We start from the raw sequence: 16,128 nt of genomic DNA, 5'->3' as shown, positions 1-16,128 counted from the left end.
CAGATACCACCTCACGCCAGTCAGAGTGGCCAAAATTAACAAATCAGGAGACTATAGATGCTGGTGAGGATGTGGAGAAACGGGAACCCTCTGGCACTGCTGCTGGGAATGCAAACTGGTGCAGCCACTCTGGAAAACGGTGTGGAGGTGCCTCAAAAGATTAAAAATAGATCAACCCTACAACCCAGCAATAGCACTGCTAGGAATTTACCCAAGGGATACAGGAGTGCTGATGCATAGGGGCACTTGTACCCCAATGTTTATAGCAGCACTTTCAACAATAGCCAAATTATGGAAAGAGCCTAAATGTACTTCAACTGATGAATGGATAAAGAAGATGTGGTTTATATATACAGTGGAATACTACTTGGCAGTGAGAAAGAATGAAATCATGCCATTTGTAGCAATGTGGATGGAACCTGGAGGGTATTATGCTAAGTGAAATAAGTCAGGCAGAGAAAGACGGATACCATATGTTTTCACTCATATGTGGATCTTGAGAAACTTAACAGAAGACCATGGGGGAGTGGCAGGGGGAAAAAAAGTTACAGAGAGGGAAGGAGGCAAACCATAAGAGACTCTTAAATACAGAGAACAAACTGAGGGTTGATGGGGGTTGGGGTAGAGGGGAAAGTGGGTGATGGGCATTGAGGAGGGCACTTGTTGGATTGAGCACTGAGTGTTGCATGGAAGCCAATTTGACAATAAATTATATTTTAAGAAAATGAAGTGCTTTGCTAATTAAACTTTCATTCTTTTTTTTTTTTTTTTCCTTTTCCCTAACTTCAAGTGTCAGCTGATTGTTTGTCAAATGAGCAGTACTCGGTGCCCAACTTTGAATTGGTTGCTGGTTCCTCTTTTCTTGGTTGTCCTGGTGGTAAACTTAGGAGTAGCCTCTTACGTTGAGAGCATTCTCCTGTATACCTTAACAGCTGTTTTCACTCTGGCCCACATCCATTATGGAGTACGAGTGGTGAGTCATCTAGAGCAAAATTGGTTCTATTTGGTTCTTGTAAGTAGTAGAAAAGTGGCGAAGGAAAAATTTCAAAAGAAAGTTGCTTATGAAAGTAGCTGGAAGAATTGGGATAGTCCCTATAAATATTGGATAATATCCAGGTACATAATATCAGATATTGTTTCTCTGATGAGTATGTTACAGTAACTACAAATAACTTTAAAACTCAATAGTTACTATGAGGAGTTCTTGTTTTTAGGTACAAATGTGAACTGTTTTCTTGGTGAATGGAATTGTAAGCTCTTGTGTGCTTTTAGTTATATGAGACCAAGTAATCCCATTTGTTGATTATCTATTTCTATACTTTTTTAAAAATTTTATTTATTTATTTTTAATGTTTATTTAATTTTGAGAGACAGAGAGAGACAGAGACAGAGCACAAATGGGGAGGGGCAGGGAGAGAGGGAGACACAGAATCCAAAGCAGGTTCCAGGCTCTGCACTGTCAGCACAGAGCCCGATGTGGGGCTCGAACTCGTAAACCATGAGATCGTGACCTGAGCCAAAGTCAGACGCTTAACCGACTGAGCCACCCATGCGCCCCTATTTATTTATTTTGAGAGAGAGAGATAGAGAGTGTGAACAGGGAAGGGGCAGAGCGAAGGAGAGAGAGAGAATCCTAATCCTGACATGGAGCTCGAACTCACAGACGGTGAGATCATGACCTGAGCTGAAGTCAAGAATCGGATGTGCAACCGAGTGAGCCCCCTCAGGTGTCCCTCTATACTTGCTTCTTTAGCTTTAGGGGACTTTTTATTAAGAGAATTATAGAAGAGAATGGATTTAAGAAGTATTTTGCAAACCTTAATATTCTCTTCTAAAAAGAGGCTAGTTTCAGGGCAAATGGACTAAGGTAGATATAATAAAATGAAAATCAGAGCCATGCAATTTATTTTCTTTTCCTCACACTTTAACATTCTTTTCTAATCATGTATTTTAGCATGGTCTTATAATTATGGTTTTTAATTGTACAGTATTCCAGCAAGGAGATTACTTAATAATTACCCAGTTTACTTAATTATGATCCAGTTATTTTAATCATCTAGGTTGTTTCCAGATTTTCACCATTACAAATAAGGTTGGAATAACAACAACAAGAACAACAATAACAATCTGGAGTAATATATTTTTCTTTATTTTATTTTCTGAGGATAATTTCATAGCAATGAGGTTATGTAAAAGGGTATTCATGTTTTTCTGGCTCTTAAAATACTGCTTTTATTTGGTATGCTTGTTTTGAAAGGAACTCTACCATGACTCAGTTTGAGACACATGTCTTCTGTCATAATATTTTAAAATGAGCGCACGTAGGGGCACCTGGGTGGCTTGGTCGGTTACGTGTCCGACTTCAGCTCAGGTCACGATCTTGTGGTTCGTGAGTTCGAGCCCTGTGTCGGGCTCTGTGCTGACAGCTCAGAGCCTGGAGCCTGCTTGGGATTCTGTGTGTGTGTGTGTGTCTCTCCCTCTCTGCCCCTCCCCCACTCAACGCTCTGTCTCTCCTTCAAAATAAACATTAAAAAAAAAAAATTTTAAATGAGCACACCTGTCATGCCTTTTACCTTGTATATGTTGCTAAACTTAGGTTTCTTCCCTTAGTGTTCTCCCCAAAGCGGCCTACATTTGTTAGAACAAAGTAGATGAAAAAAATCCACGATAACTATGGATTGTGACATGAGGACATAATCATTTATGTTTTTATTTATGCATACTTAACATAAATGCTTTATTTTATGTCAACGCTCTTAGGCTTTTATATTTCACATGCATGAAGTAGAATATAGTTGTAAATGTCTTTTATACTTGTTCTAATTTTTTACAACCCTTCAAAAGCATATCTTTAGGAAACCGTACATATACCAAACCAAACCAAAAACCCTTTTTCGTTAAATTACAAAGGCAGTATATTTTCACTGTTAAAAATCTGGAAAATAAATCAAAGTAATTGAAAAAAATTCTAGGAATATCTTTTTTGTCAGTCTTTGTGCTCTCTTGCCACGTTTTGCAACTTCTGACCAGAAGGTGAAACTTGCAAGCTACACAGAACATTCATTTGAACTATTGGAATACAAATGACAGCAACAGAACTAGAACTTTGGTAACTGACACATAACCAAGGTCTTGCCTGCCCACTAGGGATACCCTAACCTAAAATGTAGAGATCTGCTTTTCTACTGTTTCATCAGGATTAGGAATGATTATCTAGAAATGCTGTAAGCAGTTGAATAGAGAGTCTATATATGTAAATATTTGAGCTACTAGATATTATTGTGTCAACTAACCCAGTAGATTTGGGTGTGAATCTGGGTGGTCTGGAGGGCTCTGGAAGAAATTCTAGATTTGGGAGTTAGGCAGACCCATGTTAAGTCCTAACTCTCCCAGGGTAGTTCTAGTATTCTGTAGAATTCTATGGCCCTCTAGCTCTGTAGCTATCCTAGTCCACAAAAGCCTCTTCGTTATTTCTGCTGAGTTTTGCTGTTACAGTCGGTAAATTGTTGTCTCCAGTGGGTGAATTTTGTGTGCTTTTTAAAAATAATTAGGAATGTATTTGTCACCGTCTCATGTTCTGATTTTCTATATAGGTAAAGCAGCTGAGCAACCATTTTCAGATTTATCCCTTCTCATTGAGGAAACCAAACTCGGATTGACTAGGAACGGAAGAAAAGAGTATTGGCCTGTAATCTACAGAAGGAAGTACTGTAAATAAGATGCTTGTAAATATTTCATCCATCACCATTGAACTAAACTGATCTGCTTAACAGACACGGGAACTCAGTGTGTATAGTACTTGGACAAATGATCTGAATTTACGAAATTTTGGACCTACTAATTCCCAACTTACTTTTTATAAAACTGTGTGGCATTTTGGTTAGGCATAATGTACTTTAGACCAGCAAAATGTTTCTAGTGATGTTAGCTTCATGAGTCCATGATGTTTTGGTTCGTACAGAGTTAAAGATGCTTTGTTTTTATTTTTGGAGCCCCCAGATTGGTTTAGGAACACTGATAACATTAAGAAAACCACAAGATGTTTTCATATTTGATACTGTTTCAGTGGTAGGTCTTTCGCTATGGAAGTTATCAATAGCCCAAATCTAATACGGGGAAAAGATAAGAGGAAGTTACTGTTAGCCGGAGATGCCAAATGATTACAGAACAATATACAGTTGCCAAATACTCATTTCTCCTTCCCATGGAAATGCCTTTTGTCCTCATGTGCTAAGAGAGCTAATATATATATTTAGATTCTCTAGTATTCTGGCTCTCTTTCTTGGGAACAGATCTTGACAAATGGTTTAATTTAATTTAATTAAAAAAAAATTTTTTTAAGTTTATCTAGTTGGAGAGAGAGAGAGAGAAAGAGAGCACAAGCGGAGGAGGGGCAGAGAGAAGGAGAGACAGAATCCCAAGCAGGCTCCACGCAATCAGCACAGAGCCTGATGTGGGGCTCGAACTCACGAACTGCCAAGATCATGACCTGAGCTGAGATCAAGAGTCAGACGCTTAACCGACTGCACCACCCGGGCGCCCCCGGTTTAATTTTCTTTTAAAGAGAAATATTCTACTGAGACTTAGTAGAGAATGGATCATAATTGTAGCTCACACATTAACATGGTTCATCGTTTAAATGTGGTATTTTCCCCCTCAGCGGCAAGTTGGTGAGATTTGGTGCCTGCGAACTATGATTATATGAATGCATGTGACAGTCCCAGTCCTGTGATAATTACTCGTAAGGAACACAGATAAACTTCCTTATAAGAGAAATTTACCTTGGAGTTAGGAATCTCACGAACCTCCCTATGAATTACTGCTATGAACCTCACTCTGAAATTAGTTTCCTGATTCAATTTGTTCTTCCGTTCGTCCGTCCTGTCTCTTTTTTGTGGAAGAGAGAGTGCTGTGTTTTTATTTCATACAGGATAAGGAAGTAGACATTCTTTCTTCCCCAACTTGCCCACTTCTCCACTTCCCCAGTTGAAGAAAACTTTTTTTTTTTTTTTAAATTTTTTTTTTTTTTTCAACGTTTATCTATTTTTGGGACAGAGAGAGACAGAGCATGAACGGGGGAGGGGCAGAGAGAGAGGGAGACACAGAATCGGAAACAGGCTCCAGGCTCTGAGCCATCAGCCCAGAGCCCGACGCGGGGCTCGAACTCGTGGACCGCGAGATCGTGACCTGGCTGAAGTCGGACGCTTAACCGACTGCGCCACCCAGGCGCCCCGAAAACTTTTGAGATATATGCCTTACTTAGTATCTACTCTCTTTAAAATGACTTGGAATAATTTTTGAGGTTTACTGACAGAGGTAAAAATCCCTTTGACTTCAATGTGGTTGTTTTTTACATGACACCTTCTCATGACTTTCTTTTTGACTTTGTCTCCGTGTAGTTTGGTGGTGGGATATTTACTTGCTGATTTTCCTTTATTTTCCACTGAATGAAGTTTGTGCTTGAATGAAGAGTGTATCTTAAACCCTTTTTTTTTTGGATGGATTGCACTTGGATAAAACTGGCACCACTGTGTTGATATGTAATTAAATTCTTTACCATTATTTATCTATGAATGTGACCATCGTTAAATTTAATTATAATGTATTCCTTTTTAAATTTCAGTCTGCTGCTTTGTAAAAATAACTATAATTGATATTTCAGTTTTTAAATTTGTAAATTCTAATCATTGTCATCCAGTGTATTAGAAATGAGGAGTCAAGGAGCTAACTCATGGTTCTGTACTCATTTTTAAAAACGGCTTGTAAAGGTTGAGATATATCTGGTGACTTTTTCTGAGACTGAAAATAGGTGAGAAATTGATGCAGGAAAATGTGGGTAGTGATTCCATGTTTGTTAGTAACTTGCCATCATGGAGGTCAGAGAATGAATGAAGTAACGGTAACTCTATTTTTTGTATACCTTGTTCTTTGTCATCTGCAAAATTGAACTGGATCAAGTGTTATTTTGGGCCGGGAACAAAGCTTCATTCAAAGGTTTCTGAGCTAATCATTTTACCATTTTGTTGACCTTGTACACAGAATGAGAGTAATCTGTATTATATAAGGAAAGAACTGATAAATATTTATTAAATGACAAATTTGGACCACAGGCTTTCTTCACCTTGTACAGTATAGTTACACACACACACACACACACACACACACACACACACACACCCTTTCTGGCATGGGGTCGTGTCCTGTACTTCTGGGGCTATTTTACCTCAAAGTGTGTTCTGTTCTCTTTCTACTGCATTAAGTTTATTTGAAATTATTTGTGCCTGTACTGTATATTTCCCTACAGTGGTAAAGAATTATGCCATAGTTTCATTGGCACCGTTAGATGAAAGAAAGGTGGCCGTCAGCAAGATAAAAGTGAAACTGAGTAACTGTTTCAGAATACTGTGGACTTGTGCATCGTTAGTATACTGCTGACGTTTTCTTGGTTTCGTCTGCCATCTTGAAGTGCATCTCGAAAGCCCCATTTGTTACGTAGTGATACAGCAGCTGAAGCAGGACTTCATTACAAATAGCTCTGAGCATTTGTGTCATGCCAATTACCACCGCATTTCCAAAGTATAAATATAAATATACAAGATCTTTCAGGCTTCTGCATGATACTTTGGGGGTGAGTGGACCACCCCAGCCTTTCTCCCAGCATACGCTGAGCTGCCTTTAGGGGAGCAATGGCGTGGTTGGCCACACATGCATGTTTTCTGTCCATTTCAGAGTAGAGTGCCTTAGCCAGGCCGGAGGTTTCCTTTGTGTCTCTGCTGACCAGAGTTACCCAGACCTGTGAGAAGTTTCTTGTCAGGTTATGGTATGAAACATGCCCTTTGGTGCTTGACAGAAATTAATTCCCCCACATTTGAGGGGAGCATGGGATAGAAAAATCTTTACCTGACTAGAGTATGTTATTGCCGTCTTTCCCAGTCCTTTACTAACATTCGTGACCGTCAGTGCATCGCACAGTTTAAAATTGTCACGGGTTACGGCAGCGCTCCTCCATTCGCACACAACCGATGCACACAGCCGGGTAATACACAAACAGCAAAATCGTCCTTGGCATTTGAATCGCACCATGCTTAAAATGCTCTTAATTCTAATTTTAAAAAAGCTCCATGCTGATTAGTCTAGAATGTACTTGTACTACTACCAACATGTCACTTATTTTAGTAGAGGTTTGGGGAAGAGGAGTGTACGTCTCGGGTTGCCCACATTCTAAGTAGGTACCAAAAGAGTATTGATCATGACCCGGAGTCTGGGCTCTGGGGGAACATGCAAGAGAAAAAGCAGGCATCGGGTCCACTTTAAGGAGAAAAAGGGGTCACCTTAGTGCCCAGTGATCCTAGTGCAATACAGAATTTAAACTTCTCACATTTCAATTTAAATCGTCATTCCGCCACTAATTTCAAATTCAAATGTGAATTTGGAAGTTTCCTAAATGCTCAGTTTTCCAAGAATTTATTTCGTAGTCCGTTGAAAAACCTTTGGAATGTACCTTGCTTGCCAAAGTAGACTTTGATTCTATCACCTGTGGAAAATAAAAAGGTAAACTGAAGGTGTTTGAGTCAAAGGCTCCATTTCCCCTTTCTATTCTAACTAGAAGCCTGTGTGTGACTCTTCCTTTCATTCTTCTCCTGGGCTTCCTTTGAACTTGCCACCACCGAGGACAGAGGCGCCAACTTGCTCTGTAGCGCCTAGATATTGCCACATTCCAATCTCCTTGATTGCCTTAGATCTCTTTGCTGGTCTAGGACTGGGAATGTGCTGGAGGCAACAGAATGAAGCCGATGGGCTAGAACTTTTGGCTGTGGGTCCCCAGAAAGGCCAAAAATAAATACAGAAATCTTTGGTTGCGTTGATTCCTATGTTCAGAGTGGCCTTTAGCAGTTCTGGACTTGGTTGAGCACTCTGTGGGAGATTTGTGAAGTCCAGTTAGAATTTTCTTTTTCTTCTCAAGTGTCTTTGTAAGGCAGCATGCCCTTTCTTGAACACCCTGTGGGTGAATAACCTTCCTAAATTAGCTGCTGGTACTGGAACCTTCCAAGAGGAATTTTAATTAGTGTGCTGCATTTGAAGCACTTTGACATGTATATTTTAACTGACAGTTTTAACAGGCAAATGGTGTGAAACTAATCACCGTGAAACTTGGAAGTGTGATGCTCTCTCTGTTTTAGGAAGCTTAAGTAAATTTCTGATTTTTCTTTTATTAATTTTGTGACCCATGTGACTTGCGTAGTTTACTTTCCGTCTTTGACAGTGGCCCAGATGACTGGCATTGGCAGGCAGTTACACTAGGGTTTCTGGTAAATCCTGGTTGTCGAGCTTTTCCAGAGAGAGTGGCGACACGTACCTTCTTCCTCGTGTGAAGCCATGGGAGTGGAAGCTGCTGGCTGATTCGTTGCAGGGCTTCCACAGTGCAAAATAAATGTAACCTTACTTTCTAACCCACATGCTAGTACTACGCTTTGCTCTTCAATAAACAAATATGCGAGAGATAGTAATCCAGCGGATTTTTCTGGTTTGTTTTTAAGCGGGGACCTGCTCTTAAGACAGAGAGATCTTCAATGAGCTAATATTTAGGGAAGCAGAAAATGTTCTGCCATCTGTAGCCTTCTCACAGGTGGCCGGAGTGAGGAGACTGTGTTGCATTCGGTCAGAAAGGCCGGGTTCCCAGAATTGGAAAGTGGCACGTGGACGGATTTTAGAATATCTTAACGAGGGCTTATCTCTATAGGAAAGTCCATGTGGACCTAACAGAAGGATTGTGTGGTCCATTCACATTGTCTTACTCTTCACAGAATCATTTGTAGAAAGGTAGGCTAAAACAAAGTGGTGCTGTTTTTAAAGCTTGTGAATTGGATCATGGCCATAGAGTACCTAATGCTACATGGAACTTAAAGTCAGTATTAAAGATACCAGGATTGGCTAAATGCTGGGGATGCTTTATGGCTCTTTGGCTAAAGTCTTCTCTTGAGCAGTTTCTATGGGTAACCATTAAAATTTGGAATTGATTTTGTTTTTTTTATTAAAGCATACACAACTTGCCATGAGCCCAAGATTCTTCTATTCTTGACGAGCACTTTTTAATTCCAAGGAGTAAGTTCTTGACCTTACGTGGAACACGTTTAGTTAGTACTTGATATTACTAACTCGGTACTGGAGGAATGTTCATTTCACAAGATCTGTGAATGTTGCATTTTATATCTGTGTGAATTACTGGTATCATTCAGCATCAGACTTTAACAACTGCTGATTGAAACTGCCCACAGTATTAACATTGTAGGTTTTGTTTAGATAACTTAAACGAAATGAGTCAGCTTTCGGGAGACAAAGACCCAGCTACATGTAATGACATGCTCGTTCCAAAACGTGCCAAGAAAGCAGACTTCAGTGTTACACTCCAAATTTTAGTTGTTTTATGAAAGTAGCATTTCCTCTGGGTAGTGGGGAAGCAGTGAATTACTGCCCAGGTGCAGACTCCCTGACCCCTACCTCGTCCCCTTCCCCTCCCGTAGGACAAAACAGGTTAAATTTGTAGCCACCTGTAGGAAAAGAAATGGCTACTTTTCTGAGTAAGACTTCGTGCCCTGTGACTAAGGACAGGTGGCAGGCATCCTGCCGAATCAGTTAGTACCTTGTGTGGCTCAGACCCGTTGCAGTTTGCTGTGTGTGGTATTCTGGAACAAGGACGGCTCCGTGCCTTCTCAGGTACCTATTAGCAACACCACTTACGCAACTGGAACGTGTGTGCCACAAGCAGAGTGTGTCAGTGAGATAAAGGGGAACACAAAGTCTTTCATTTCCTCTTTCAGATAGTTGAATGGAGCATATTCTTAATGGGTCTGTCTAGAACTTGCTGTGTTCGTGGTAAATGTAGCATTTATCTGGTTATGTGTGGTGTGTGTGTATATACGTATTTAATATGTACACATAGGTTTTCTGCATATCTATGTATGATATATTCATATATACATGCAGTGTGCTCTTGATTATCTGCAAAATGGTACACCCTCGTTAGATTGTCTCTTCCTGTTGACCTAATCGGCACGTAGCCCCTAACTCCGAAGCCTCTTCCTCCTCTAGAGCCACAGTCGTTCCTAGTTGCAGTTCATCTCAATCCCCACGGAAGGCCCTTGTGAAATACGTCTCTTTCTGTTTCCCTTCCACCGGGGATTGTGAGCCAGAAAGACAGTTTTTGAAGAAGACGGCTGCTTCCATCAGGTTTCAGTCTTCTGGCTCTGAATGGTGTTGGGGCCCATCCCTGGCCAGAAGGCAGCTCTGGGAGCAGTTGTTGTGCTCAAGAGCTCGAGGGGGGAAGAGATCTAGCTCTTGCAGAAATGGGGCTTTACAACTTGCTTAAAAGTTCCTTATCTGCAGGGTTGTGAAGTCGTAGACAGTTTGGTCCACAAATAGATCCTATCACTGTTACTTTTGCATCGTTGGTGTTACTGTTCCCCATTGCTGGCCCCGATAATCAAGACCTGACTGTTTCTTGCCAGTGGATTCTGGAAGCCTTGCCTTCTGAACTGGATTTATGTTTATTTCTGCTGCTGTGAACCCCAAAAGTAATGCAGTAGGTTTTAATTTAAAATTGTTTCATTCTATTATTGATAAATATTTATTGTAATAAAAGTAAAGAGTAAATAATTTTTAAATCCTTTTAACTGTTTTCGGATTGTCTTCTTTATTTTTCCTTGGTAGATGCAAGAGGGGAGGGTGCTCTGAGGGGGAAGAATGCTGTCTCAGAATCACTGATTACTTTAGAGGAGCATAGTGCAAGGTTTTTTGTTTTGTGTGTTTAAAGAGTGATCCGCCTGCTTGCTCCTGGGTGTTCTACAACCCTGTGACTTGCTTGAGAAAGCCGAGTACCAGGCAGGTGGCAGTAATAGCTGTTCATAGTGTCCTGCTCTTGACTGCCCCAGAACTGGGTGCTGGGCAGTGTATAATAATAACTGGGTCACACTTCAATTAGTTGGGAAGGTGGTTGTCTTAAACACATTTTCTCACAGAAAAATGTATGGTGTTAATTTCCCAGGCTAATTCCACAAGAATCTAATGACATACACTTAGTACACCCACACTTTAGTTCAGCTTATAAATCACAAGCTTTTATTTTAAAAAACTCCTATTTTCTAACATTGCTTCTGAGAATATTTCCTATCTTTTACATCGGAAGTGGTTCCCAGCTCTGGCAGCAGGCATTTAAAGTTTTTGTCTCTAACAGGCTTTGAAGAAGGTGAGGGGAAGATGCCCCGTATTTTGCCCCGGGGCTGCCTCTCCAGCGGTGTGCTTTTAATCCCCTGCGCCACCCAGCCTCTCGGTTGCCCCAGCGGTTCCTCCTACCCTTCTGTCCGCAAATCTCGAACACCCAGCGGGTACCTGACACATAGCAGGCACGCACCAGGTAAGCAGCTTGGGTCCGTCCAGGCTTGGACCCTGCACCTCCAAAGTGTCTTTGCTTTTCTTCCTACTTTGCATCTTTTTTCCTTGCTCCCAAATTTCCTTGAGGAGAACTTGGTATCTGCTCCTTCCACTTGTCTTTTTGCTTTCATTCTGAAAGTTGCTCAAGACCTCCCAAACTTTTAATGCCATGACTGTTTCTTAGTCATGTTCAGCTTGGCAAGCTTTGGCCCAGGGCAAGTTACTTATTTTTTCTAAGCCTCCAATTCTTCGCTTATAAAATGGGATTAGTAACATTACTGTGATCATGCACATGTGCTGTGAATGATGCACGGAGGTATTTGGCACAGTGGGTGGGCGGTCTGAGGTAGGTGCTCAGTTTCTACTAACATCTAGTTCTCTATTTTTTTTGCCTCTGAACTTTTCCCTAAGCCTGATGACCTACTCATGACTTCCCTTCTTTCCTTCTCTGTACCATCCTTTGTACCTTTTGTTGTCAGTACGTGATGATGGTGAGGCAGTTCCAAAATAACTTGAATAAGATTGCCTGCTGAGAATCGTAGTAAAATTCACACAAATTGGGAGACAAGACTAAGCCAAGAAATTATGTAAATGTCTGATGAATCCCCAAACCCCAATTAAGGCGATCTGGTGTAATTTTATGGATGTGGAATTAAGTATGTGACTGGACTTGGTATACTAAAATCTAGTCTGGAAAAAGACTGTACGTTGAAGGTAGACGGCCAGCCTGTAGCCTGGCAAAGGAAGCCCATATAGCCAGAAGGGTTTGCATGTATTACCCCAAACTTACCCAGGGATGGGGGTGAAAGGACTTGACCTACCTAGTCTTTGTGGCAAGTTATACCCACTGTGGACCCTTGAGTTCCTTACAGCCAATCGCACAGCATCAAGAAACTTGCCAGTTATAGTTGGATTCCATTTGTAGATCAGCCACAGACATATGCTGGTCTCAAGCCATAAATAAACAAGCTTTGTATGTCAATTGCAGTGTCCTGCTCGAATTAGGGTATCCTTTTTTTCTTTCATGAGCTCATTAGTGTAAGTCCATTCTCAAATCAGCTCTGCTTTTGGAGTAGTGCCTACCAAGGCGGACCAGACTCTGGATGCTTGTGAGTCATCACGGCAGACATCACCTACAACCCTCCCCCACAACCCTCTCACCCGTGACATTGGCCTGCTGCAGTCTCTTCAGGATCTCCTGTTACGACCCTTTAAAGACAACAACACAACAACTGTTTTATTATGTCAAAAGTGATTTGTTATTTGTAAGCTTTTTTTAATTAAAAAAAAATTTTTTTTGAGTTTATTTCAAGAGAGACAGAGTAAGCAGGGAAGGGGCAGAGAGGGAGGGGGAGAGAGAATCCCGAGCAGGCTCCACACTGTCAGTGCAGAGAGGGGTGTGGGGCTCAAACTTCCAAACCCGTGAGACCATGACCTGAGCCGAAACTAAGAGTTGGAGGTTCAACCAACTAAGCCACCCAGGTGCCTCGGTAAACTTTTTGTTTAGAATAGAAAGTTAAAACCGCCTGTGGACCCAGCCCCCCGAGATACCCACTACTTTGTGTTCTTTTTCTTTTCTTGCCAAATCGAAAGCTTTATGAAAGCACTGTATATTTAGGCAAATATACATTTTAATTCTTTCTCCCCCTCCACCCCCCCATGTTTTTATTTGAATTCCAATTAGTTAACATGCAGTGTACCATACAGTGATTCAAAACTTGCATATAATGCCCGGTGATCATTACAACAAGTACACTCCTTAATCCCCATCACCTATTAACCACCCCCTCCCCCCACCTCCCCTCTGGTAACCATCTATTTGTTCTCTATATAGTTAAGAGTCTACTTCTTGGTTTGCCCCCCCACCCCTTTGCTTGTTTGTTTTGTTTCTTAAATTCCACATATGAGAGAAATCATATGATATTTGTCTTTCTGACTTATTTTGCTTAACATAATACTCTATCCATATCGTTGCAAGTGGCAAGGTTTCATTACTTTTATGGCTGAGTAATAATCCATTGTATATATACCACATCTTCTTTTTCCATTCATCAGTTGATGGACCCTTGGGCTGTTTCCATAATTTGACTATTGTAGAAAATGCTGCTATGAACATTGGGGTGCATGTATCCATTTTTTTTTTTAATTTTTTATTTAAATTCCAGCTGGTTAACATACAGTGTAATATTAGTTTCAGATGTACAATACAGTGATTCAACACTTGCATGCAACACATAGGATACAAAATCAATGTATAGAAATCTGTTGCATTTCTGTATACCAATAATGAAGCAGCAGAAAGAAAAATTGAGGAATCAATCCCATTTACAGTTGCACCAAAACCAATAAGTTACCTAGACATAAACCAAAGAGGAGAAAGACCTATACTCTGAAAACTATAACACAAAGATAGATATTCCATGCTCCTGGATAGGAAGAACAAAGATTGTTAAAATGTCTATCCTACCCAAAGCAATCTACACGTTTAATGCAATCCCTATCAGAATACCAACAGCATTTTTCACAGAGCGAGAACAAGCAATCCTGAAATTTGTATGGAACCACAAAAGGCCCCGAGTAGCCAAAGCAACCTTGAAAAAGAAAAGCAAAGCTGGAGGCATCACAATTCTGGACTTCAAGTTATATTACAGAGCTGTAGTCCTCAAAACACTATGGTACTGGCATGAAAATAGACAAATAGATCAATGGAACAGAATAGAAAACCCAGAAATGAACCCAGAACTAGATGGTCAATTAATCTTCTACAAAGCAGTAAAGAATACTCAATGGGAAAAAGAAGTCTCTTCAACAAATGATGTTGGAAAACTGGACAGCAACATGCAAAAGAAGGTAACTGGACCACTTTCTTGCACCACACACAAAAATGAATTCAAACTGGACTAAAAACCTAAATGCGAGAACTGAAACCATAAAGATCCTAGAAGAGAACACAGGCAGTAACTTGATATTGGCCCTGCTTTGTGTTCATTTTTCTCGTGTAGGTACTATATATATTTCAAGTAAAATTTAGATCACATTCCATATACTGGGCTGCATCTCTCCCTCATGTAACATAGCTTTATGCCTTTCTAGGTCAGCCCCATTCTTGGTGGCTGCCTTGGCTTCTATCCAATGAAAGCTGGAGCAGTTCCCTTACTGATGGATGGACTTTGGGGTCATGCCAGTTTTTTAATATAATAACTGCAGGGAGCATACAGATACATCTGTACCTGTCATTCAGCAAACACTGGTTGAGCACTTACTACACATTAGGTGTTATGCTAGGCGCTATTTGTACAGGGCTGAGTGATGTAATTTTCACCCCTCCAAGGTGGAGCCTCGGGCGCATTATCTCCAGGATAAAAACCACCAACTGGCACCACGTTCTGGATGCCGGTAGGCGGAGCCTGAGGAGGCCTGCGCGCGCACGCCAGCTGCAGGTCAGGTGACTGCACCCTGGCAACGGCTTGTTGCTGGCAACCGGGCGGTGGTCTCGCGGTGTTCCTTAGGCAGCTGCCTGCGGCGGGAGGCACCTGCCATGAATCCGCCGGGGCCCTTGGGGGCCCTGGAGAAGGAGGAGGAACACTCGTCCACCCCGATTCTCGGGCCGTCCATACACTCCAACAACCCTCAGGAGCGGATCCAGGCCCGGCGTCTCCGCATCGCGGCGCGCCTGGAAGCCCGGAGGCGGTGAGCCGGGGGTCCGGGCGGGTCCGCAGCGGAGCGCCCGGGGTGACGGAGTCGCAGGGCGGGGACGAGGCGGGCGCCTTCCTGGGGCGGGAGGTCCTGCGGGGAGGGGCCGGCGGGCCCCACGTGTGAGCGGGACTTGTTTCTCGATGAGATAGGAAAAGTTTCTTCCAGAGGGCTCAAGCAAAGTACGGGATATTAAGACATTCAATACACCTGTAAAGTCAAAGACGGAAATAATAGTCCCTTCAGCACTTTTATTGAGACGCTGCTATGCCATGCACTGTGAGCAATACACTGAAGACACAGGCCGTCCGTGAACTGCCCTCAGAGGTCTTTCTTTCCTCCTTCCATCCCAACCTGCCTGCCTTCCACACGCATTTCTGGAGTGGACCTCAGCTGTCACTTCTGCTGGTCCCAGGGGCTTATCTGGTTGTGTGACACACAACCTCGTTCCCTCGTTCCTGAAGGGTCTGAGACTGATAATCATGACCTTCTCAGGCTAGGGTTGTTGCACCTGTCCGTTCACAGACACAGCGGGCTGTCATAAGGGGGTGCCAAGAGGCACCTGCATAATCTTCTGAATTCCTGAACACCATCACTGCCTAACAGCACTTATACCCTGTCCTGCTGCTCGGGGTCAGCTACCCTACCATGGTGACTTCTTGTCTGCTGGCCACTGGACACAAGGGGCCCAGAGTGGTGTGGCTGTGTTCCAACAAAACTTTATTTATGGACACTGAAATTTGAATGTCGTGTAATGTTCATGTGTCACAAAACATTCTTAGTATTTTGATCTTGCTTTTCAACGTTAGTAAGCTTTACTTTTTAAGAGAAGTTTTAGGCTCACAGCAAAATTGAATGGAAAGCACAGGAATTTCCCATATACCTTCTGCCTCCACACACGCACAGCCTGTCCCACTATCAACATCCCCCACCAGAGTGGTACCTTTGTTACAAATGATGAACTTGCCTTGACACATCATCATTACCCGGTGTTCATAGTTTACATTA

The 16,128-nt window shown here is 41.9% G+C and overlaps 2 protein-coding genes and 1 long non-coding RNA gene across 6 annotated transcripts in view; all 3 read left to right on the top strand.

The window, feature by feature from the left end:
- SELENOI (selenoprotein I) overlaps positions 1 to 4,991 on the top strand; it is a 41,871-nt gene extending 36,880 nt beyond the window's left edge. For 2 of the 3 annotated variants that reach the window (XM_030311487.2, XM_030311486.2), the window contains exon 9: positions 791 to 879. Coding sequence is in view for 1 of the 3 variants with exons in the window: in XM_030311485.2 (XP_030167345.1) it covers positions 791 to 973; positions 3,594 to 3,692 (282 nt within the window). In the remaining 2 variants the exon portion in view is untranslated. Of the gene's footprint in view, positions 1 to 790; positions 974 to 3,593 lie in introns of those variants that run through there. The other variant, XM_030311485.2, reaches the window with a different exon arrangement.
- A 247-nt stretch (positions 4,992 to 5,238) lies between these two features.
- On the top strand, positions 5,239 to 12,733 carry LOC116737993. The gene is made up of 3 exons (XR_004343446.1): positions 5,239 to 10,579; positions 11,231 to 11,410; positions 12,487 to 12,733. It is a non-coding gene; the product is annotated as an uncharacterized LOC116737993 (long non-coding RNA).
- Positions 12,734 to 14,891: 2,158 nt separating this feature from the next.
- Positions 14,892 to 16,128, top strand: part of DRC1 (dynein regulatory complex subunit 1) — a 43,037-nt gene continuing 41,800 nt past the window's right edge. For both annotated transcript variants that reach the window (XM_030311480.1, XM_030311479.1), the window contains exon 1: positions 14,892 to 15,117. In XM_030311480.1, coding sequence (XP_030167340.1) covers positions 14,966 to 15,117 — 152 coding nt within the window. In that variant the 5' untranslated portion in view covers positions 14,892 to 14,965. The remainder of the gene's footprint in view (positions 15,118 to 16,128) is intronic.

Source organism: Lynx canadensis, chromosome A3 (assembly GCF_007474595.2).
Source record: "Lynx canadensis isolate LIC74 chromosome A3, mLynCan4.pri.v2, whole genome shotgun sequence".
Classification (NCBI taxonomy): domain Eukaryota; kingdom Metazoa; phylum Chordata; class Mammalia; order Carnivora; family Felidae; genus Lynx; species Lynx canadensis.
The sequence above is the reverse complement of the archived record's forward strand: the minus strand, read 5'-3'. Positions and strand labels throughout refer to the sequence as shown.